At 35.4% G+C, this 25,661-nt stretch overlaps 2 protein-coding genes across 10 annotated transcripts in view; both read left to right on the top strand.

The window, feature by feature from the left end:
- The window catches only part of INTS2 (integrator complex subunit 2), a 49,253-nt gene extending 29,263 nt beyond the window's left edge, over nt 1–19,990 (top strand). For all 6 annotated transcript variants that reach the window (XM_019804979.2, XM_019804978.2, XM_034640507.1 and 3 more), the window contains exons 16-25: nt 2,872–2,976; nt 5,179–5,343; nt 6,627–6,828; nt 10,050–10,175; nt 13,918–14,116; nt 16,386–16,634; nt 17,023–17,130; nt 17,260–17,365; nt 18,765–18,941; nt 19,048–19,990. In XM_019804979.2, the coding sequence (XP_019660538.1) occupies nt 2,872–2,976; nt 5,179–5,343; nt 6,627–6,828; nt 10,050–10,175; nt 13,918–14,116; nt 16,386–16,634; nt 17,023–17,130; nt 17,260–17,365; nt 18,765–18,941; nt 19,048–19,217 (1,607 nt within the window). In that variant the 3' untranslated portion in view covers nt 19,218–19,990. The remainder of the gene's footprint in view (nt 1–2,871; nt 2,977–5,178; nt 5,344–6,626; nt 6,829–10,049; nt 10,176–13,917; nt 14,117–16,385; nt 16,635–17,022; nt 17,131–17,259; nt 17,366–18,764; nt 18,942–19,047) is intronic.
- A 2,699-nt stretch (nt 19,991–22,689) lies between these two features.
- Nucleotides 22,690–25,661, top strand: part of BRIP1 (BRCA1 interacting protein C-terminal helicase 1) — a 180,727-nt gene continuing 177,755 nt past the window's right edge. For 2 of the 4 annotated variants that reach the window (XM_034640448.1, XM_034640446.1), the window contains exons 1-2: nt 22,690–22,900; nt 24,787–24,909. In XM_034640448.1, the coding sequence (XP_034496339.1) occupies nt 24,814–24,909 (96 nt within the window). In that variant the 5' untranslated portion in view covers nt 22,690–22,900; nt 24,787–24,813. Of the gene's footprint in view, nt 22,901–23,933; nt 23,993–24,786; nt 24,910–25,661 lie in introns of those variants that run through there. The other 2 variants (XM_002924348.4, XM_034640447.1) reach the window with 2 other exon arrangements.

The raw sequence follows: 25,661 nt of genomic DNA, 5'->3' as shown, positions 1-25,661 counted from the left end.
CATATGTTTATGGTGTTTTTTTAGTTATAGAATTTTATGGAGAAGAAAATCTTCCAAAGCAATGTACTAATGTTAATATAACTCATCACCTATATGTTTTTTTATGACATTATTAATTTATTTTTAAAATTTAAGTATGCCTTTAATTAATTTTGATGTAAAGTATGGAGTACAGATCCAATTTTATTTTTTTATAATTGGTTATTTGTCAACATCACATAGTGAATAATCTATTATTTTCCTATTATTTTGGAAGGTTGCTTTGATGTATATTGAAGTTTTATTACAAACCTATGTCTGATTTTGGATTTTCTTTCTTAAGTCAGACATTCCCAGTGCCTTCATCATAACCGTTCTTATTCAATATTTCTGCCTATTCTCATATATTTAATCTTTCAGATGAACTTTATAAGTTTGTCAAATTCCAAAGAATTATGTTAAGTTTATAGATTTGGAGGCAATTTACGTCTTCACAATATTAAATCTTCCCATCTAGATATATGAAATAATTTTTTTACATTATTGAAATGTAAGCTTGGGGCACCTAGGTGTCGAGGTTGGTTGAACGTCTGGCTCTTGGTTTCAGTTCTGGTCATGATCTCAGTAAATACTTTTTTTGGCAATTATTGAGATGATTTGTGTGATCTATTTATATAATTAGTTATATAATTAATATCTTTATATTCCTGGAATGGGTCCTACTTGCTGAGCAAGGAGCCCAATGGGGGCTCAATCCCACGATCCTGAGATCATGACCTGAGCTGAAACCAAGAGTCAGATGCTTAACCAACTGAGCCACCAAGGTGCCCCTGCCTTTTCATTTTGTTGATGGTTTTCTTTTCAGTGCAGAAGCTTTTTAGTTTGAGGTAGTCTCACTTATTTATTTTTGCTTTTGTTTCTGGTGTCAGATTAAAAAAATCGCTGCCAAGTCCTAGTCAAGGAGTTACCATCTATGTTTTCTTTTAATAGTCATAGGTCTTGTGTTCAAGTCTTTAATCCATTTTGAGTTAATCATTGTGTGTTGTGATAGTGGTTGTGTTTCATTCTTTTGCATGTGGCTGTCCAGTTTTTCAGCACTGTTGAAACTTTTTCAGCACTGTCCTTTTACTCATTATATACTCTTGGCTCCTTCATTGTGGATCAATTGACCATGAATGTTCCATTGATTAATGTGTCTGTTTTTATGCCAATACCGTACTGTTTTAATCACTATAGCTTTGTATTACAGTTTGAAATCAGGGAGATAATGCCTCTACCTTTGTTTTTCTTTCTCAGGGTTGCTTTGGAGTCTTTTGTAGTTTCATATAAGTTTTAGTATTATTTGTTCTAATTCTGTGATAAATGCCATTGGATTTTTGATAGGGATCGCACTGAATCTGTAGATTGCTTTGGGTGGCGTGGGCATTTTAACAATATTGATTGTAAGAGTCCGTGAGCATGAAATATTATTTACTTGTGCCCTGTTCAATGTCTTTCATTTAATGTCTTGTAGTTTTCAATATTTAGGTTTTTTCACCTCCTTGGTTTAATTTATTCTTAGGTGTTTTATTTTTGATGTAATCGTAAGTGGGATTGTTTTCTTAATTTCTCTTTCTCATAGTTTATGTAGAAATGCAACAGATTTTTGTGTATTGATTTTATATTCTGCAATTTTACTGAATTCATTTATTCTAACAGTTTTTTTATGGAGCCTTTAGGGCTTTCCACATATGTCATCTGTAGAGAGTGGCAGTTCTACTTCTTCCTTTCCAGCTTGGATGCCTTTTATTTCTTTTTCTTTCCTAATTACTCTAAGAATATTTCCCTCAGTAGTAAGTGTTGGAACCAGGATTTGAATATCATTGGAACCTATTTTGTTTAACTGCCTTCTGAAACATGTTCTTGTGGAATTCATACAAAACTGATATGGAAAACTAGGAGGCTAATTTATTAATTTACAAGAGAGGGTTATGGGGATGCCTGGGTGGCTCAGTCGGTTGGGCATCTGCCTTCAGCTTGGGTTGTGATGCCGGGGTCATGGGATCGAGCCCCACATCGGGCTTCTTGCTGGATGGGGAGCCTGCTTCTCCCTCTGCCTGCCACTCTTCCTGCTGTGCTCTCTGTCTCTCCCTGACAAATAAATAAAAATCTTAAAAAAAAAAAAAGAATATGATGGAGATGAGACAGAGAAAGACAGTGTTGATTGGCAGCTACCTTTACTTTGGGGGATATAGGAATCCACTGAAGGTTTTTGAACATGAGGATTTTAAGTAATCTCTACACCCAACGTGGGGCTCAAACTCACAACCCTCAGATCAAGAGTTGCATGCTCCACCCACTGAGCCAGCCAGGCGCCCCTAAGATGGACTTGTTTTTTTAGAAAAGGAATTGTTTGCTGACTAAAGATAGAAGTTGTGAGAGAAGGCAGTCAAATTCATATTGCCCAACTTCCTTTAAAAAGAGTCACCACTATAATATATAATCAAATTAAGACTATTGGAGTCATGAAGCTTCAAGCCATATGGTCATGACTGAATTTAGTTTTCCTAATTAGATTTGGAAGAGTCTTGACTTACTTATCAGGGGTTTTGTTTCATTTTGTTTTGTTTGTTTTTGTGTTTTAGTGTGGGGCACTTTTGCAGATGGCTTCTCTCACTTACGATTTTTCTCCTCACTAGTTTCAGTTTGGGGGCGTTTTCCAGATCTTGCTTTTAGATATGTTCTTGCTCTTCTTGTGTATCCACTATTTCTTCATTTTCGGTGAAGTATATTCACAGATTAAGTGAATTAAAAGTAACTTAATGTTGTTTTTCTTCCATTTAGATTGAAGGTTAAGATTTCTTTTGTTTATTGCACTGTTCTTATCTTACACTTTGTATCTTTGACTGACAGCTGCCATGCAAAGAAAGCCCAAATCATATTCGTCGTCTTTAATGGATCAAATTCCTATCAAATTCCTTATTCGACAGGCTCAAGGGCTGCAACAGGAGTTGGGAGGTATTTGTTTTCTTGCTTTTTACTGCTAACGTTTATTGTTAAAAATACCTTATTGTTTATAGTGTTGTGAAGTATAAAATGTGCTCAGTGGTTAAAAAAAAAAAATCAAACAATTCAGGAGTGAAAGTCCTCTTTACATCACTCACTCTCCTACTTCTTGCATTCCTCCTTCCCCAAAACCCAGTTTTATTTTGGTATGTAATTTTAGACATTTTTTCTATAAGTTGAACCATATGAAATTGCAGATAATCAACTTTTTTGACCTACAAAAATGCAGTTTCATATGGTTGAAGCTAATAGATACACACATGAGTAAAAAATTGTTTTTTTTAAACTGTGAATGGCATTATACCTTATCCCTTCTGAGACTTGTTTTTTTCTCTTGGAGTCTTAGAAATCTTTTTATGCCAGTATGTATAGATCTACCTTATTGCTTTTAATTCATCCATAATATTCCATAGCATGGAATTACTATGGTTTTTTTTTTGTTTTTTTTTAAAGTCTTTATTTATTTATGTGACAGAGAGACAGCCAGCGAAAGAGGGAACACAAGCAGGGGGAGTGGGAGAGGAAGAAGCAGGCTCCCAGTGGAGGAGCCCGATGTGGGACTTGATCCCGGAACGCCGGGATCACGCCCTGAGCCGAAGGCAGACGCTTAACGACTGCGCTACCCAGGCGCCCCATGAATTACTATGTTTTTTACTGTAAAATTGTCAAATACATATATAGTAATATTTTTTGAAATTCAAATTTTTTTCTTAATTTAACACCTGTTTTTCTAACATTTGAGTATGGGTTTTTTGTTTGTTTCTATGAAGTTGAAGTTTTCTTTTTCTTTCTTTGTTATGGTTGATTTCAAGCAGGAACAAAGATGACCTTCTTTGGTCACCTTTAACCGGATGTGTGCATTTATTTACTTATATCTTTGCATAAACTAATGTTATATTTGGCCATGTTTGGCAACTAACATTTTATTGAGGAGATTATGAAATGTAGATTAATTTTCACTATGGTAAGCAGTCATTTTGTGACTTTTGTCTTAACTGTACATGTAGTTGTGCATTTAGATATTTAAATGTTTAATACTTTTGGTTGCAGCATTTGTTCAAACAGAAATATTAATTTTAAGCAGTTTCTATGGCAAAGGAGGCAGATACTCTCCCTACTGGGACTAAGTGGTATGATTTGATCTAAGTTGCATAATAAGGAGTTTATTGGATGAAAAGTACTTTTATTACAACTAATACTGTTACTACTACTCTTGTAACTCTGATGAGGATGATAATATAGTAACAACAATATTTATTAGGTATTTATGTGCCAAACACTTAGTGTAGTGATACTTTGGATATCTAAATAGACATTTTTTATAGAATCATTTATCATTAAAAATAATAGTCATGAATAGTCAAACTGTGCTATAAGCAAAACGTTAGAAAGAATATTTTGATTTAGTAAAACGAAGTTTCCCGTTCCTTTTGAGCTTTCTTAAGTCTTCTTGAAGGAAGACAAATGCACTGTCTTGTAGGTATCAGCCATACTGCTTTGATTGGCTGGCATACTTAGTTGTGTGACTCTGGGAACTTTAATAAATGTCTTTCAGGCTGTTTCCTTACAGTAGAATGGAGACAATATTGCTTACCTTGAAGGGACGTTAGGGAGAAATGAAAAAATAGAGTGCCTGACATCTTTTAGGCACTCAAAGTGGGCAACTTTGATTTTACCCATCTGTGGCAGTGATTCTGAACTGGGTTGGAAGAGAGCACATGTTCTTCTATAGATGCCTATCAGAATTTCTGAGTAAGGCCTTTCTCAAACTATATATGATCTCCCCCAAATGGACATTCTTTTCCCCTTTTTTTCTTTCCTCCCCAGTCAGCTCTTGAACAACTGCTATGTCAAACAACTGTTTCCTGATGGGAGACTTTTATGTTGGGATAGGGTGGAAGAAAGCTTGAGAACTTTTGATAAAACTAGTAGTTTCCACCTTTTTGTGTATCAAGTCACTTGGGGATCTTTACTTAAGCAGATTCTCTGGCTGAATTACTGAACAGAAATTCTCAAAGGGTAGTATGCATGCACAAGATGCGCCCATTCCTTTGGTTTGCGGAAAATGAAAGGGACAAGGGAGAGGGGAGTGAGGAGATAAGATTTTGGTATTCGAGAATGAAGAATCCAGTTGACATCTTGTAAATTTTCAAGGGCTACATTCTGCTTTACTACGTCTCCTTGCAACTAATTACCCACATTTATGCATTGTGGATGATTGGATCTGTGAAGAAGAAATCACAGGGACTGATGCCCTGTTAAGGCGAATGCTACTGACCAATAATGCCAAAAACCACTCTCCTAAACAACTCCAAGAAGGTATAGTAAATTGGATACCCCTTTTACGCCTTTAGTAGTACAAAGAGATGTATGTTAGGCTCATTGAAATCTTAAAATCATGCAGAATTTTCCTGGGTATGTAACAATGTTTGGTCAATATATTTTAAGTAATTTTCTTTGAGTTAAGGAGTTTTATACCTTTTTAAAAAAAATTATTTTTTAATTTATTTATTTGAGAGAGAGAGAGAGCGCGCGCGAGTTGGGGGAGGAGCAGAGGGAGAGGAACAAGCAGACTATGCACTGAGCATGGAGCCCTACTCAGGGCTTGATCTCAGGACCCTGAGATCATGCCCTGAGCGGAAATCAAGAGTCAGACGCTTAACAGTCACCCTCGGAGTTTTAACCTTTTCTTCTGACGTGCTTGTGTTTTCTCATAGTTTCTATGTTACATCACTAAACAGGTCATGTGGTTTTAGGAAGGTCCTAAACTGATCGGGAATAAATGCTGTGGAATAGAGTAGTATTACTTGTCATTAATGGATAATGTTCAAGGACTGTCAAATAGAAATATGATACGAGCTACATATATTATTGTAAACTTTCTGTAGCCATATTAAAAAGTAAAACACAGCCAAAAGTAGTTTTAATAATTATTTTAGTTAACCCAATATATCAATATATTATCATTTCATCATGTAATCAATATAAAAAATATTAATGAGATATTTTGCTGTTTTTCCACAGAAAGTCTTTGCAGTCTGGTATATATTTTATACTCACAGCACATCTCAGTTTGCACTAGCTCCTTTTCTTAGGTGTTCAGTAGCCAGATGTGGTTAGTGACTATTCTATTGAAAAGCACAGTTCTAGAAATTTTTTACTAACAGCAGTCTGCTGGATACTTACATCCTAGAAAGGGGGCCACCCAGATGGAGAATATCAAGAAGTTTGAATCTTATTGAATGTTACTACCAAAAGCAATACCTGGGTATATTTTCATGTTTTGGTCAATGTTTAAAATTAATCTGAATCACCAGGGAAATGACATTTGTCTTTGAGTCACTAATGTGTTTTTTAAAATGGGATTTTTATAACTTTTATCTTAATGATTATTTTTATCTTTATAAGTATACTTAACATGAATTTTTCTTAGGCCTTTATTTTAAGTGTAGCCAAAACTTGTGGCCAGGATTGAAAGTTTTACTCTTTTTCAGCAACAATGTTTCCTTGATTTGGTGTGTAGTCTGATAGGAAAGTATTACCAAATATTATTTGGTAAGTTGTACAGAATTTAGATCATGACTGCCAAGTTTTCCTTTTAGCATTTTCAGCTGTCCCAGTAAGTCACACACAAGTGATGCAGATTCTAGAACACTTGACTCTACTCTCTGCCAGTGAACTTATACCTTATGCAGAAGTATTAACATCCAATATGAACCAGCTATTGAATTCAGGGGTTCCACGGCGAATTCTTCAAACCGTCAATAAACTGTGGATGGTTCTTAATACTGTGATGCCTAGAAGGTAATTTCAGTGTATTGTTTCATGTAATAAGTAAGCATATAGCAGTGATTGTATACAATAACCTAAACTTAAACGTTGAAAAAATTGTTGATTATCTGACAATATAAATCCATTCTGAAGACTACTAATTAAAGAGCTGTTTTAACTTTAAGGAAAAGAATAAACTTTAAGAAGCAGAGAAACCTTAAAGTATTTCCAACTTGAGAAAGTTCTTTAAAAATGTTATCACATATCTCTCATTTGCAGCTAATTGTGATTCAGATCACCTTGTGTCTTGCAGTCCTTAGCATGGCTTCAAATTTTGCCATGCATTAAAATCACCCGGAGAGCTTTATTTAAAGCTCCTGATCTGCAAGTTGTACCCCATGCTAATTAAATCAGAAAGTCTGTTGCTGGGAGTTAGTCATTAGTACTTTTCTTTAAAAATACTAATTTTTAATATTTAAATATTTTTAATAAATATATATTTTTAAGGATTTCCTGAGTGAATCTAGCACACATAAAGTTTAGAGAACACCGGATTAATTATTTTGCTTTAGGAAACGAGTCTCTCCTGTTTCATGTATTGCATCAAAAACACCTATTCTAAATAGGTGATGGGATTAAGGAGTGCACTTGTTGTGATGAGCACAGGGTGTTATATGGAAGTGGTGATTCACTAAACTGTACACCTGAAACTCATATTACACAGTCTGTTAACTGGACTTTAAGTAAAATAAAAACAACAACAAAAACCTCCTTTAAATAGAAAAACAAAAAACACCTAGTCTGCTCTAAAAAAACCCCAGAATACTGGGCTGGAGTTACCTGAGTTTTTAATTTAATAGGTCTGGGAATATTTATGCTTTTTATTTTATTCTTTAAATTTTTTTTAAAGATTTTATTTATTTGTGAGAGAGACAGTTGCACAAGTGGGGGGGGGCAGAGGGAGAGGGAGATGCAGGCTTCCCACTGAGCAGGAAGCCCGATGTGTGGCTTGATCCCAGGACCCTGGGATCATGAACTGAGCTGAAGGCAGACGCTTAACCGACTGAGCCACCCAGGTGTCCCATATTTATGCTTCTTAAATGTAATTTTACTTATATCAAATAAATAAATGCACATAACTTAAGAACTTATATAGTATATTCCTTTCCATTTTAAGACTGTTGCTCCCCAGAGACAGCTGTTTTCAGCTCTTCAACCCTTTTATTCTGGCATTTATATCCCCCCATCTATCTCAATAACATACTTAAAATTACCATGATTTCCTGACTTTCCAATTTAGAAATTATCTGTGACTTTCCATTATACAAGGTGAAATGTTAGCCCTCTTACCTGTTTCCTCCCCTGTGAGTCCCTCTTCCCCCAACACACACTTTCCCTTCCTCCATTTCTCCCAATAGAGTAATACCAAAATTTTTGGTTAAAGTAGTACTCAGTGTGCCTGTTATTATGACTACATTAGTGCTATTTTTGTAGTTGATACATGCACTATCCTTTGATTACAATTTCTTTCTTATACAGCTGCCTTCCTTCGTATCTGACACACAAACCCTGAGTTAATAATTCCCTCTTCCATTTACTTGTGGTTTTGTTTTGTTTTTGTGTTCGTTTTTATCAATAACTAATTCAACCCTAAACTCCATTATTGAGAGTACATTTACTTTATAATTGTTATAACATATCAGGTAATGTCTCCGTAACATTTTTTTTCTTGGAAACGTTCCTTTCATAGCTTTCTATCCTTATGTTTTAATTTGCAACATGCACAATAGCCATCCTGGAATTGGTTTTTTCTTTCTTCTTTGTTGAATTCCATGTTTTTCTCTGTCGTTGGTGTAGTTCCTCATTTTAGTGTGTGAAACTCACACTCAAGTTGCTTCCTGAGAAAGGATGTTTAGGGAACTTATTTATTTATCATTCTACTGAATGAATTGAGCTTCCCTTGTTGCTATTAATTAATCCAGTGATATATCAACTTCCACTCCTTTGTATGTGACCATTGTTTTTCCTCTCTTAAATTGTTGGTTTTTTTCCTTTCACTGTTTTCTGGAATTTTATGATGATGTATTTTGGTGTGTGTGGTTTTTTTTTTAATTCATAGTGTTGGGTGCTTGGCCTTTTTTTAGTCTGGGGACCAATGCCTTCATTTCTAAGGCCATTTTCTTATATTTTTTCTTCAGTGATTTCTTTCCCTTTGTTTTCTGTAATTTTTTGTAATTTAGCTTTTAAGCCTCTTATTTTAAAACCCCTTACTTTCTGATTTTTTTCTCTTTTTTTAAAATTTGTCTTTTGAATATACTTTGAGTATTTCCTCAATGTTATCTTCTGGTCTTTCTTTTGAATTTAAAAAATTTGTTATATCTTAATCTCTAAGAGCTCTTTCTTACCTGAACATTTTTAGTTTTCTTTTTTCTTTCTTTCTTTCTTTTTTTTTTAAGTAGGGCATGGAGCCCAACATGGGGCTTGAACTCATGACCTGAGATCAAGAGTCAGACGCTTAACTGAGCTGCCCAAGTGTCCCTTACCTGAATATTTTTAAATGCCTCCTGTTCTTGTTTCATATGTGCAATATTCTATCCTTGAAGGATATTAATTATAGGGTTTAAAAAGTTTCTCATCCCTACATTCTCTGTTTCTTTGAAGTTTCTTTCTGTTTGCATATTTTAATCTTTTTCAAACTAGATGCTTTCCTTAAATGTCTGATGACTCTTGGCTATCCCTTCATATTTAAGAGTGGGCAAGCTCAGTGTGCAAGTTGGGGCTGATGGACTCCTGGGGTTCACTTTAAGAGATCAGGTACCCTTCCTATTGGCATATGCCTTAGTAATTCTGATGTGCAATCAGGTTAATAATGACTTTTAGAGTTTATTGATATCTAATCTCAAAGTGGCATCTAACATTGAGATTTTATGATGATACAGAACCATGGCTTATTTATGGGGCCAGATACAGTTTCAAAGTGCTAAGGTTTTAATTCATACTTTTATTTTATGTACCATGATTATTCCATTATAACTGTGAGGATTTTTGAAACTACGTTGTGTTTGCTGTTTTATCTTCATTTGTTTTAGAGACATCATAATAAGTTAGATTTCAGTAGTTCTTAATTTTTCCAAGTTCATTCACACCTGTTTTTAAATTTTTTCTTGATTATATCCTTCTAAGTTAGGACTGAATGGCTGCAGGTTTCAACTATAATTTAGCTGTTTTTGAACATGTGATTATTTTCTCGTCAGGCTATGGGTAATGACAGTGAATGCACTTCAGCCTTCAATAAAGTTTGTACGGCAACAAAAGTATACTCAGAATGATTTGATGATAGATCCTCTCATTGTCCTAAGATGTGACCAGAGGGTACACAGGTATGTGTCATTTGAGTTTCAGTTTTATTCTGAAGTTATACTTTGGAGAGTCAAAAGAAATCAAAGAAATTCAATTTGAAGATCTTAGTAATTGGCAGTGTGCTCTGTGAGGTGGTTTTTTGTTTGTTTGTTTTTGTTTTGTCTACATTCAGAACTATTCAGTTTAATATTTAATATGTGATTAGTAAAATCTAGCCTTGTTGTTAGCATTTTTTAAAAAGGTTTTTAAAAATTCGCTTATTATGAACCACTACTTGCATTTAAACTGTGATTTTTTGGGCATCTGCAGTTGTGATATCAGCTTCATTGATTCCACATTTGTCTATGATTTCTTGCCAGTTGCTGAGCTTAATCAATTGCTTTGAAGTGGCTCCACCTCAAGAGGCCAATTTAATTAATTCACATCATTAATATTTGAATTTCCAGTTACTGTGCTAAGTAATACAATGATACATAGGTTAAAGTGATTATCACCTGTATGGAGAAGTAAGACAAATACATGGAAAGTTAAATAATATGGTCATATGCAGATGAATGGTTTAGTAAATGGATGCTATTAAAGGTTCAGGGAAGATGCAGAGTAAGTAGGACCTGAGTAGTATTTTAAAGGATAGAAATGGGGTTTAGATCTAATGATCAGGATAAGGGGTTAAGAAAGGCATTGTGGGGGAAAAGGAGCAGTGTGAGCAAAAGTGAAGAAGCACAAATGAAAAAGGCTTGGAATGGAGGGATAATTTGTTGAGAGGAGCACCCTTTAGAATTGGAATGTCAGGTTAGCCTTGAATTTAGCCTTGAATATTAGGATAAAGAGGTCATTTAGGTGGTAACTTAAGAAGACAAGCTTTGCATTAAATGGCTTAGAGGAAAAAGAAATTGGAGTTAACGAAGACTTAACTAGGATACACACTCTATGAATGTAGTCATCTGTCCTCAACCCAAGGGATGACATTCATGAAGTGACAAATTTGCAAAATCAGTTATGTATGGTTTGGTGAAATCAAGTTCTCATAGGAAATAGGAGTCAGGAAAATGAACAGTTTAAATGACATTAAGTATCTAATGAGAGAAAAATAGCAGTAAATTACACTTCCAGAAAAGGGCAACTTCTAAAACAAATTATCAGTGTTAAAAATCCATTTAAGTAAGTAACCTTTCACCTGAATTGCCTCCAGTTATTCAGAAAGTTGTTAAATTTTGCTATTATAATGTATATGTTTTCTTGGTAGCCTGGATTTTCTCTTAACTTGCGAACTTTCCCCCAGGTTAATAGATATTCCGATGTTAATTGGCTGTATAGTATTCCACATAGTTAAGCTATGCTTAACCCAATCCCTATTGTTGGGCATTTTGTTTATTTCTGTTTTTTGTTATTATCAATAGTGCAGTGGTGACTATTTTATGTACTATTTCCTTAGAGCAGATTCTTTTTTTTTTTTTTAGAATATTTTATTTTATTTTTTTTAAAGTTTACTTATTGAAGTGATCTCTGTATCCAATATGGGACTCAAACTCAGGACCCCAAGATGAAGAGTCACATGCTTTTCCAACTGAGCCAGCCAGGTACCCCCGAGCAGATTCTTAAAAATGGAATTATGGGGGCAAAAGTAACATGCTCATTTTCAAGGTTTCTGATTCATATTTTTCATATTCATATTTTGATTCATATTCATATTTTCATTCTGCCATCTAGAAAGGCTGAACCAGTTTACATTCCCAAAGCAGTGTTTGATATTGCACTTCACTACTTTATGTAATATTTTCCAATTTGATAGGTGAAAACTTGATTCTCATTTTAATTTATATTTTAGATTGAATATTTAAATATGCTTATTGGCTGTTGATATCTCTTCTTTATATTTTAGTGTAGTTTTCTGTTGAAATACATATCTTTTTTGATTTGGAAAGAGTTCTTCATAAAGGATATTAGCACTTTATATGTATATTACAGTTTTTTCCTTTGTTCTGTTTTGCCTTTTAATTTTGTTAATTTTTTAAAATTTAGTTTTTTACCACGTGATCATCCACATGATTTTTAAAGATATCAAACAATATAAAAGATATACACATATAAAAAGATATAATGTTTAGGATTTGCTTTGAACTAACCCATTGGTGGTGAGGGGAATGAAAGTGGATGGGAGTGTAGAGGAAATGACTGGCCATGTGTTGGTAACTGTTGAAGGTAGGTGATAATTTCTTGGAGATTCATTGCCATATTCCCTTTTTTATGTATGTATGAAAGTTTTCATTATATACGTTAGTAAGTGAACAAACAAGATCAACAGTAAGAAAAAGGCGTACAGTGTAAAGTCTTATTGTTCTCTCTCATATCTACCAATGTTGCTATGGCTAAAGCAAAATTGCTCTTTGACCTCTTGACCAATCCCTGTTCCATCTCCAGAGGAAACTTTGTTGTCATACTACTGTGTATGTAGCTTTATTTTGTATTTACAAATTTATAAGTAGAAATACTTTTTCTTTCAGTGGTTTAAAAAAACATAAGTTATTATATTATAGGCATGTTTTTGTTCTTTTTTTAAAAAAACTTACTGTTGTTCACATGTTTTCCATATTGATATGCATAGGTCTAACTCATTTGTTTTAACTGCTGCATAGTAACCCATATGTAAATTACTAGGCTTGTCCTCCAGAAACTCTGATTCAGAATTTTGGAGTGGAGCTTCAGATTTTTGGAAACATTGCCATAGTTTTTTAATACTGACATATTTTTTTCACTATAAAAACGTAGATGTTTATTGTAGAAAATTTGGACATTTCCGAAAAACCATTGATATATTGATTAAGGTGTTTCCATTGTTACATGGTTATAAACACAGCTGTATTGCCTGTTTATGCATGCATACTAGTTCCTTCTGTGATAGACTGAGACGTGACATTGTCAGGTTATTCTAAGGGCGTGGCTTTTTTTTTTTAAAGATTTTATTTATTTATTAGAGCACACACACACAAGTTGGGGGAGTATCAGAGAAAGAAACAGACTCCCCGCTGAGCACAGAGCTCAACAGGGGCTCGATTCCAGGACCCTGAGATTGTGACCTTAGTTGAAGGCAGAAGCTTAACTGACTGAGCCACTCAGGCATCCCAGGGCTTGGTTTTTTAAATTTTAGTGGTTACTAATTTATCATTTCTTTCCTTTTTAATATTTAATTTTTATGTTTGTTCTTATCTCATTTAATCTGTAGTGATCTTTGAGGTATGAATAACTGTACTCTTTTTATAGATGAGGAAACTGAGGCTCTGTAACTTATCCCAGGTCAAGTAGATGAAGCACTTTTGGAATAGCAAGTTGTCTTGCTCCAAAGAAGAAACAGGAGTAGAAAGAATAAATATTCTGTTCTAGTCTCCTTCATCTTAATCAGTAACAGAATATTTCTCTTTTTAGGACAGGTGCTTTGCAGGTTCCCATTTAAGAGACTTACTGGCAATGCCTTTTTTTTTTTTGCAAAAAAGGCATCTTTTCTCTAGGGCATACATTATGTTTGGCTTAGTTGATAAGGTGAAATAGATAATATTTAATATATATTCAATATTCAATATAATTTTGAAATATAGAGGATAAGACAAATATATTAAACTTTTATTTTTAGAATAAATATTTCAGTGGAAGAGTGTTACTACTCTTTTTAGGTTTTTCAGGTACTGTTCGGGACTGATTGATCATATTCCGACTAATTTATACATTTATATTCTTTCTCATGTATTTTTCTTCTTTCTGTGTTAGATGCCCCCCACTGATGGATATTACTTTACACATGTTGAATGGATATCTTCTTGCATCCAAAGCCTACCTTAGTGCTCATCTGAAGGAAACAGCGGAGCAAGATAGGCCTTCCCAGAATAATACAATAGGTTTAGTTGGGCAAACTGATGGCCCAGAGGTTACCAGAGAAGAATTGAAAAATGCATTACTGGCTGCTCAGGTAATAAAATTTCGTCAAGATAGTCATGAGTTTCCCCGTTAATATAATTAGTTAAATAGGTGGCATATGATAGCCCTTTATGTACAACGGTGACACATTGTGCATTTCTTTCATTACAGAACATATTATAATGCTGTTTCCTTTGCTTCTGATTATCAGATGGACTATATTACTAAAATTAGGAATAATCTTCATGATATTAGTTTACTAGCCATTTAAATGAGATTTAAATTTTTTTTTTTTAAAGATTTTATTTATTTATTCGACAGAGATAGAGACAGCCAGTGAGAGAGGGAACACAAGCAGGGGGAGTGGGAGAGGAAGAAGCAGGCTCACAGCAGAGGAGCCTGATGTGGGGCTCGATCCTAGGACTCCGGGATCACGCCCTGAGCCGAAGGCAGACGCTTAACTGCTGTGCCACCCAGGCGCCCCAATTGAGATTTAAATTTTAACAAACTTTTTTTTTTAATCAAATAGACAAGAAGTATATATATAATAAAATGTCAGGTAGTGGTAAATAGTATGACAACATAAAGAGTTCAGTTTTATATTTAGAAAAGTTTTATAACAATGTAGAATTTTACTAGAGCCTTTAGTCATTTTTGAGTAAAGCAGGAGCTGTGAGATGATTAAATGTTAAGCAATTTGAGTTCTTCAAAGTAGAAGTGTTTTCTTAGTTTGAAATATATCTTCTGAAATATTTTCATTGGCAATAAGGGGAATTAGAGTAATAATATAGGTCCACAATCCCTTATCTATGGTACAAAGATCAAAAAAGTTATGAAAACTGAAGCATTTTTTTTGTAATTTAGTTGGCAGAAAGACCTGACCTGATGTCATCTCATTTGTGACAAAACTTGACCTGAATTGAGATGGAGCTATTTATGGCCTTATCCCACTTACTGTGAATGTGGTTTTGCTACAAATATGTGAATATGTTTGACTGCACTGTGTGCTACCCTAGTCTCTGCTGGAGATCTTACGTAATATTACATGAAAAAAGAATTCTGAGTTCTAAAATAAATCTGGCCCTCAGAATTTCAGATAAGGGATTGAGGATCATAATAGCTACCGTTTATATTATGCTTACTATATGCTGAGTGCTATTCTAAGTTCTTTACATATATCAACTCATTTAATCTTTATAGCCAACCTGTGAGGTAGGAAGTGTTATTATCCATTTTTACAGATTAGGAAAATGAGACTTAGGGAGGTAAAGTCACTTGTTCAAGGCTACACGTTAATAAGTGGCAGAGCTAGTATTCCAGCCTGGGTAGTCTGGCACCAGAGTCTACAAACAAAAACAACAAAACAGCAACCCCAAACCAAATACCCTTGGACCCACGAATGATAATTATAAAATAAAGCTAACCTTACTTTATAATCAAGTTGGTGAAACAGTTAGATGAAGTAATTGTTTTCTTCTATTCCAGGCAGTGGCTGTCTTCCAGAGATACATGTCATATATTCATTTTTGGTGTTACCTTTTCCTGCTAGATAAGAGTGATTATAGCTCTCCTTTAAATGTAGGGGCATCAGGTGTATCACCCCTCAGGAAATTACTGTTCTATGAAATGACACTCAAGCTTGTAGACTGAGCAACAATGAGCTGTACAGGTGGAATAGATGGTAAGGCAGAATTTTTCTTTGCAAAACCAGGGCCATAAGGAGCCCATCTTCAAATTAAAAGGGAAAAAAACCTTTAGGAAGTGACGTTTAGGCATTAATTATTAACCACCATCTTCAGAGGAATTAATTAATTGGTGAGGAAAATAAAGCCAGGTGAGAAAAAGAGGGGAATACAGGATAGGATCTTGGGAGATGTAGGAATTTGAGAGGAAAGAAAGGAGATTCTGGTAGAAGTCATTTTTTGCTCAGGCCCTGTTCAGGATGTCACTAAATCTGAATGCTCTTCTAGTAGATGATTTTAAACTGCATTCCATGGATCTGCCTTAGTGATATGTGACTACCCTGAAATTATGCAGTATATTTGTTTACATGTTAATTTTTATACGGAGAAGGTGTGTAGTTTTCTTCAGAGCCTTCAAGGTGTTCGCGACCCTAAACAAGGTGAGAACCACTGCCCTCTAGATTGCTCACATTTGCTTTTAAAAGTACNTTTTCTTTTAAAAATTCCCCCTTTTTTTTTTTTTTTTTTTTAAAGAAACAGGTATTTTACCAGTGTGGTTCATGTGAAAACAAAATTAGATTTGGTTTTCAAGCAAAATTCTCAAAAACTTCTTAAATTCACTGTTTTATTTGCTTGTAGGATAGTGCAGCTGTCCAAATTCTCTTGGAGATTTGCTTACCTACTGAAGAAGAGAAAGCAAAGGGTGTCAATCCAGACAGCTTGCTAAGGAATGTTCAAAGTGTTATTACTACCAGTGCTTCAAATAAGGGAATGGAGGAAGAAGACAATTTGCTGTGTAACCTTCGAGAAGTTCAGTGCCTTATCTGTTGTCTGTTACACCAGATGTACATCGCTGATCCCAACATTGCTAAACTTGTTCACTTTCAGGTGTGTTTTCAAAGAATGACACTTATATGGCTGACCTCGATTTTTGAGGCGGGGAGGGTGCTTTGATTACTGAATTACCAAGGATCAGTTAGAAGTCGGAGATCACACAAATGATCATGGTCCTTTGCAATATGGCCCCAAATCCAGAGTCTTTAAATTTTATTTCAGACTAATAGGTTCAGATAATTTGTCTTTATTCTGTTGCACTAGAAAGGTGAAACGCCAGGACACACGCAGGGCACTGTAGCCTTCTGAGCAACTTTTACATAAAGGAAGAAAAATCTCCCCATGTATTTTTATCTGTATTTGACTTATAGTTGTGTGTGTGTTTTGTGTTTTGTTTTTTTTTTTTACTTTCTAACTGTTCCCCCCTCTCTTGTTGAGATAGGGTTATCCATGTGAACTTTTACCTCTGACCGTCGCAGGTATTCCATCTATGCATATCTGTCTGGATTTCATACCTGAGCTTATTGCACAGCCAGAACTTGAAAAACAGGTAATGAACATTTTGGAGGTTTAGGAAAATTTTAATCTCCCTCCAGTCTTGCTAGTTATCAAAAATTTTTAAAATTTTAATACTTAAAGATTCTTCAGAAACATGTAACATTTTGAATTTGTATTGCAGATATTTGCTATCCAGTTGCTTTCTCATTTGTGTATCCAGTATGCATTACCAAAGTCACTCAGTGTGGCTCGCCTAGCTGTGAATGTCATGGGAACTTTGCTAACAGGTGTGTAGCCAACCAACATCAATAACAAAAACTTCTAACATAAAGTAGTACAGGTTTAGTAATATGATGTTTCTGTGTCACTAATAGTTTAATTTACACCATCTGTTCAATTATTCTTTTGAAAAATTTTTTATTACAAGTGTGATTTATAGTGTAGAGGAGATGAATAGGTAGGCAAATTGTATCTTTCATTTTGTGAGTAATTATATATAGATTTAAGTAAATATAGGAAGCTTTTCAGGGGGACTTGGGTGGCTCAATTGGTTGAGCATCCGACTCTAGATTTCAGCCCAGGAAGGTCAAGATCTCATGGTCGTGGAGTTGAGCCCCCCGTTGGGCTCTGTGCTCAGTGAAGAGTCTGCTCCGGATTCTCTCCCCCTCTGCCCCTTCCCCTGCTCTCACACACGTGTGCTCTCTCTAAATAAATAAATAAATATAATCGTAAGGGAAAAAAACTTTCCATATTTTACGAATGAAAATCAGGTATGGTTTCTGAATGTCATTAGGTCAGTAGAAGACAAATTATAATTTATTAGAAAGGCTTAGAGTTCCAGAAAAATGTAATCATGATGTGTAAATGTAAATATATTAATTGTTTCCTTAAGTTCTAAAGCATACCCTAATGTTTTAATCACCATCCGGTTTGTAGAGTAAAATGGTATGAAAAGAAACTTTAGAAGATATGAACTATAATTCAGTCTTTTAAAGTATGGCTTAGTTAATTTCATATTTTCTTAGTGCCCCCATAATACTTTGTTCATTTTTGTTTTCATTATATTACCTCATGTTATTATTTTTAGTGGTTAAGAGCTTTAACTGCCTGAGTTCAATCCCAAGTCCACTATTAAGTGGCTGTGTAGCCTTGAACAAGTTTCTTTTTTTTTAAGATTTTGTTTATTCGAGAGAGACGCAGAGAGAAAGAGAGAGAGAAAGAGAGAATGGGTGGGAGTGGGGAGACAGAGAGGGAGAAGCAGACTCCCTGCTGAACAGGGAGCCCAGTGTGGGGCTCGATCCCAGGACCCTGGGATCATGACCTGAGCCAAAGGCAGATGCTTAACCAACTGAGCCACCCAGGCGTCCCCTTGAACAAGTTTCTTAATCTAAGGTTTACTTAGGAGTTTTTCTCCTCTATAAAAGAGGTATCATAGTAATACTTTCCTCATTTATAAAACTGTGAGAACTAAATTAAATAATACATGAAATACACTTTTCACAGTACTTGAGAATAATAATTTATATGTTGGATGATGGCTGACTATTAGATTGTAAGCTCCCTGAAAGCAGGGATGAGACACATCTTAGAAAACTTAGCAATCTCATATGCTTAGTATATTTAATAGGTCATGTATGTTGAATGTATATCTGTAAAGTAAAAAATTGTTTAACTTCTTTCCAACAGTTTTAACACAGGCTAAGCGGTATGCTTTTTTCATGCCAACTCTGCCAAGTTTGGTCTCTTTCTGTCGAGCATTTCCTCCACTGTATGAGGATATTATGTCTTTGCTGATCCAAATAGGCCAAGTCTGTGCCTCTGATGTTGCCACTCAGACAAGAGACATTGATCCAATTATTACACGTAAGTAGTAAGTTATTTTTAAAGTTGTTTTAATATCTCAAACATAAAGGCCAAACTCCTTTCCAGATTCCTTGCCTCAATTTATTTTTTTTCCTTATGTTTTTAGGTCTTCAACAAATAAAGGAGAAACCGAGTGGATGGTCTGGTATCTGTAAAGATCCATCTTACAAAAATGGATCTGGAGACACTGGAAGTATGGATCCTGATGTACAGCTCTGTCATTGTATTGAAAGCACAATAATTGAAATAATAAACATGAGTGTTAGTGGAATTTAAAAAAAAAAAGTAAAACAAAAAAAATGAAGCTGTCTGCTGCATATACTCAATACGAATCTGCATCTTATAACAACTCTAAACTGGGAACAGTAACATCTTGGAATCATTAAACGATTCAGTTCAACATGAGTATAATTTAGAACTCTCTTTAAGAATTATGCTTGCTTGTATTTGGCAGTTCTGTGAATCTAATTTGCTGGTATGTTTATACTGTAGCAGCGGAGCTTTTTTTTTTTTTTTTTCTATTGGGAGCACATTTAAGAAACTCATTACTAGAAAGTGAATTTGGCTTTGTATTTAGTTTTTGCAATGAAGAAACAGTGCCATGCCTTTAATTTCTTATAAAGATGAGTCTGTGGGTAGCCCTAGTGTTTAATGTCAGCTAGTAACAGTGTGACAATGATGCAATGATGAGAGGGAGAAAAAGGGAAGGGAGAATTCAGGAAAAATTAGGAGTTGAAATACCCAATAGAAGTCGCTAAAACTTGCAATGCAAGTAATAATAATGCAAGATGGAATTTTGCTTCTCAAGAAATAGTATTGAGAAGGCTTTAAAAAAGGCAAATAGCTTTTTGTAAATGATTTCCATGGAATTACAGATGACAATTTTAAGATTTTACATATTTGCTTCAATTTTTACTAATATAGAGACATATGTTTAAAGAGATACTTGAATAATTTGGAATTTTAAGATACTAATTTAGAAGTGTTTACAGAAACATCTTTGTGCAGAGAAGAACCTGAAAGGAGATTTCATTTAGTTTTTTTTTTAAGATTTATTTTTATAATGTTTTACTGACTTACCTAATGGTCATGGGTGGGGGGTAATACATTGGTATCTAATTAAAGTTCAGAGCAGTGAAACACACCAAATTGAAGAGCACTTGGTGTGCCATCAGGATTATAATTCACATCATAATTTTAGAAGATCTCTGAGTAAGGAAATATATACAGTGTTTGGACCTCAGGAAAAATTAAAAAGTGTAAAGTACCATGTTGCTGAAGGATTTTGCTGTCCTCTGTTAGTAACTTCCATTGATTAGGTAGATGCATTCAGGTAAACCATAGTCCTAATTTTTTTTTCCTTAATTAAGTATCCGACATAGAAGTTACTTCTCTTTGCTTTCTGAGATATACCTGAATGACACACTCCTCCCAACCCCTTCAATTCCGTGCCTGAAACAGACCTCCTCGCTTGTAAAAGAAATTAGGTAGGCTAATAAGGAAGTGTGGTTTTTAAGAAAAAAAACTTAACTCCAGTCTTTTCACTAGCATATAGGCACATGTCATTTTCCTCCTTTGTAAAATGGGATTACTACTGGCCCTACCTCATAAGGGTATTATATAAGAACTAATTTCTAGCTGTTTGAAATCATGAAGTACACAGCATACTAGATGATAGAATATTTATAACTTTTATTAGATGCTTAGTGTTCAATTAAGTAATTTTGATGCAAAAAGTAAAAGCATCCACTTAAAAATACCATAAGAATTTTCTTATTTTTAAACAAGGCAGTTTTATAAGTCTTTCAAGATTAAATACAACTGCTCCTGTTTTGTTTTGTTTAGTTTTTAAACTGAGGCTTTGGACTATTTTGTGTGAGTAGGTAACCTCTAGCAAATCAGAAAAGGTTGAAATATGTTTTCTAACTAAATGCAGTGCACATTCCTGGATCTCTTTTCAAAGACTGGTCAAAACCTGCTGTGTTAAATAACATGCTGTTTTTCATCAGATTTGTTGATGATGTAAATAAAATGTGTAAATATATTAGTAAATGTTAATATTCATGTATTTTAAGTTAAGGTTATAAGATTTGTCACAATGTGATTTTTTTTATTCAAGTGAAACAGATGTGTGCAGCTATTTTGAATATTGGTTTATAAACATTCATATTCTTTATCAAATGAACTTGTAGTTTTTTGTGTTTCATTTCACTGCTACTAACTTGAAAGGGACATTTCAAGGGACTGGTATCCAGGACTGTCTGACTCCAGAGTCTGTGTGTGTCCCTTTCTGTTATGCCACATACATCAAATGGCAATACAAGATTAGAGTCAGTTGAGAGCCTTAGGAATTTAGGAGAGGAAAATCAGAATAGTTACCCTGGAGAAGTTACTTAAAAGATTAGATATTTTAAAACTTTGTAAATGCAAAATAACAACTTGAAGGCATTTTTGAGGACTTATTTTTATAAATTACCCTTCCACTGTCTTAACAATAAGTTACATTTTTAGTACTTTCCCTTCATCTTTGCTTATTCACACATATTTTCACATAATGTAATTCATAGTATCCAGTTGGAGTCTGCTTTTTTCATTTTATATGAAATTGTTGCAAGTTGTTTAATTTTTATAATTATGGTTTATAGTAATTTATGTTTATAATTATTTTATTGGCTTCATGGTGATTGAATTGATATAACCATCTCCCTATTACTATACTGTGAAGTGTTTTTTTTTTTTCAGTATTATAATAGGCACTGTTATAAGCTGAGGTATTATTACCTTTTCTTTCTTTTAGATTACTTATTTAGGATAAATTTCTGAATCTGAAATGAGTAAAGGGCAGAATTTGTTTTCGTGACTGAGTTTTGTCATTTGGGGACAATGTAGTAAAAGTGAAAATGAGGCAAACAAATCAGCTCCCCTCCTGCTGCAACCTTCTCTCCCAAACCAGTTTCTCGATTTTGAGAAAATGTCTCAGGTATTGCTTTTTTGGACACTAGTATTTTAGCCAAGTTTAGGCTATTCATAACTCTTTAAAAATAACAATTCAGAGAGATCATGGTTAACCTGTTTTTTGAGGAAACTGAAGTGTACTTGTTTGACAAGAATAAACTGGTCTCGGGAGGGACAGGTGGATGTGCCTTAATAGAGGTAGAAGTTATCAGGTGCTGGAAGACCTCGCGAGCGTTTGGTTCAATCTGGTATCTGGGAGAGCCTTGAAAATTATGAGGTCGTGTAGCCGGTTGTCATCGATCCATTTCGCCTGATTTGGCTCAATCTGGCAATTCCCGCCTCAGTCTTTTCGGTAGCCCGGCTACTTGTAAGTTCGAATTTGAATTGAGTGGCACTGATGAATGCTCGGAGAACTCGGCAAGGCTTAAAGGTGTTTCCTCTCTGTTGGTCTACAGATTGTAAGACTAGAGACTTAGAGTTTCCAAGAAATCTATGCACGGGTTAAATCACCGGTTTCAAAAAGTCAAACGGAGAAAACTTTTTCGCCTTTAAACCCCTAAGATTTGGGCGAGGCGTTCCCTCCTCTGAGGTTACCCTTCCGGTGCCGCCAAGTACCTTGGGTCCATTCTTATTACGAAGGCTTCCATTGGGTGCCAAAGTTCTCGCCCCCTAACCTTGCGCCAGGACTGGTTGCTTGGTTTCTGGTCTTGGCAGGTGATTGGTTGTCTGAGCTCGTCCTGCGATTGGATGCCGGGAGTCGAGGGGGTGGGAGGCGGGAATTCGTCTGAGAGAGTGTTGTTGAGGGGACTGATGAGAACAGGCGCGGAAAGCTGAAGCATCCCCGAGCCTGCGACCAGGCCGGGTAATAGCAGCCCGCTGAGGAAGAGAGAGAGGCGTGTGACCCTCTTTGCCAGCGCTCCACTGTATTTGCTTGCGGATATCTGTTTCCATTTCTCCCGTGAATCGGAGCCGAGTCTGCGGTGTTTCAGTTTTCCTCAGGACAGGCAAGTCTGTCTCCAGTGCGGGGGAGAGCGCGAAGCCTGCCGGAAGACTGCTTTCTGCTTTCGCCCAAACTCCTCCTGGGCCCGTCGGTGTTGACTGGATCACCAGGGCCTCTGGGATCTCCACGGGCTGAAAGAGGAGGGAAGAGTGAGGGACGAAAACCTGGGGAGAAGGGAGCCTGTCCACCCCACCAGGGAGCGGAGGCCTGTTAGTATAGCCGGGGCCCTCGCGCTAACTCTTGGCGGCAGGGGGCGACGGCGGGTGGCTGATAATTGTGATGTGTTTTTGTTTTTGTTTGCTTTATTCCATCAAATGGGGGAAGCTGCCCCATTTTGAGATGCCTGTTGCCACAACTGGGGTGGGGGATGAATTGATGTCCACCCAGGTTATTTCCGAGTAACTAGGCCAGCGTTGAGTTGTTGGTTCAGATTAAAGGGTTGGATTCCACCAAATCTCATTCTCAGAGCTTCACAGAATCACAAAATATTAGAACGGGAAAATACCTTAGAATAGTGGTTCTTTTGGAACACATAGGCTATGGTTAAGGTTATTACTGGCTTTCTAATCTATTGCATTGCTATTTCAACCATCCCTCCATCGCCAGGTTGAGTTTACTATTTTTTTCACTGTTGCAAAATGATACCAATGTATATCATCCCCCCCCTTTTTGTTATTTCTTTAGGATGTATTTTTGGGAATGAGAAATCTATGGACTCTCTTTTCAGAAAAATGCAGCCATGCACAGAAACTTCTGCATGCAATATCAAGAGAGAACAGTTTCTGCATTATACCTATGTATCTTAGGTTAAGAAAAGGTGGTTTTGAGGGGGGGGATTAAAGTAGATCACTTTTGTTTTAGGTACTGGAGTTTGCACATTTCTGTACTTTATGTTATTTTTTATTCTATTTTATTATTATTTTTAAAGATTTTTTTCATTTATTTGAGAGAGATAAAAGCACAAGCAAGGGGAGCAGCAGGCAGAAAGAGAAGCAGGCTCTGGACAGAGCAAGGAGCCGGATATGGGACTCTATCCAGGGGCCCTGAGATCATGACCTGAGCTGAAGGCAGACGCTTAACTGACTGAGCCACCCAGGTGCCCCTCTACTTTATTGTTTTTTAAATATTTTATTTATTAGAGAGTGAGCACTAGTGGGGGGAGAGGCAGAGGGACAAGCAGACTCCCGGCTGGGCTTGATCCCAGGACTCTGAGATCTGGACCTGAAACGAAGTGAGAAGCTTAAGGACTGAGCCATCCAGATGCCATAGGGCGCCTTATGTACACATCATGTACAGACATTATCTTATTTAATTCTTAACTCAGTGCCTGGCTAATTTTTGTGAAAACTCTATCAGGTGGGTAGTATTATCTCCATTTCACAGATGAAGAAATTAGCTCTGAGAGGTTAAGTGATTCACACAGAGGAATTCAAATTTAGGTTTGCTTTAGTCCAAAACTCCTCTTTCCATTGTACCCCACTGACCTTTAAATAAGAATTATTGGGCACCTACTAAGTGCCAAGGCATTGTCTCTCTCATAACTGTTTTTAAATTAGGGGTTACTACAGATAAGGATCTTAGTCTAGAGAAGTGAACAGACATGATCAAGGTAACATATCTGGGTTGTTTTCAGAACCTGGTCTAGAGCTTGTACCTTCTAACTCCTAGTCCACAGCTTTGGCACAGCAGGGATACAAATCCACATTTGTGAGATTCCAAGACATGCTGTCAACCACTGTGATTTATAAGACTAGGAAATTCTTTTACTTCCCCGTTTGTTTTGTTTAAACATTTATTACAGTTTTTATTTCCAGACATCTGTCCTAGTGTTGGTTATCTGGTTTTCTTTGAATGTTATTGTTTCAATATTGATTTTCATTTCTGTTGCAGTTAGGAATGTGAAGTAAATAGCGAAGCATGATGTCTTCACTTTGGTCTGAATATACAATTGGTGGGGTGAAGATTACCTTTCCTTATAAAGCTTACCCATCACAGCTTGCTATGATGAATTCTGTAAGTATTTTTCAATACTTATTTTAAGTTTTTATTAAGATACAGGTGCTTATAATCATGAGACTACGTTCATTTTTTCAGATAGTAAATGGATTGAAAATTTTTGCCGGGTTCATTGAAGAATATTTAAACTTTGGAAAAATAATACTGATCACAGCTAGAGTATATATGTGCATTGTTATAATGGAGACAAAAGAAGAACATTCTGAAAAATGTTCCCATCTCAGTTGGAACTTCTATTTACTTTGCAGAATTAGTGCTTTCTCCAAAATATTTGCTATATATTACACAGAACAGTATATTTCTCACCATAATTTTTTGAAGATAGTTGTCATATAGAAAATTAATATACAAACTTAAGTAAGCCAACTTTCCAACTTTGTTAAATCCGAATATTTTACCATATTTACTTTATACCTTGTTTGTGAGCAGTAGAGTATTTACTACACATATTTTAAATGTTGCATAATAATATGATACTATACCTACCCACAGAAGTTGACTTTTTTTTTTTTTGCTTGACAGTTTTAAGATGTGGGCCTCTTGATTGTTAATCCATTTTACTTGCTGTATAGTATTCCATTATATGGATTTGCCAGGATTTTTTGTCCATTTTCTTTTGATAGACTTTTAAGTTGTTTACATTCTTTAGCAATTATGAACAATGCTGTTATGAACTTTCTTATACAGGTTTCCTTGTGTTCATGTGGGAAAAGTTTGTGGAGTATCTACATAGGACTGGACTTGGTGGA

Source organism: Ailuropoda melanoleuca, chromosome 13 (assembly GCF_002007445.2).
Source record: "Ailuropoda melanoleuca isolate Jingjing chromosome 13, ASM200744v2, whole genome shotgun sequence".
In the NCBI taxonomy this organism is placed as follows: domain Eukaryota; kingdom Metazoa; phylum Chordata; class Mammalia; order Carnivora; family Ursidae; genus Ailuropoda; species Ailuropoda melanoleuca.
The sequence above is the reverse complement of the archived record's forward strand: the minus strand, read 5'-3'. Positions and strand labels throughout refer to the sequence as shown.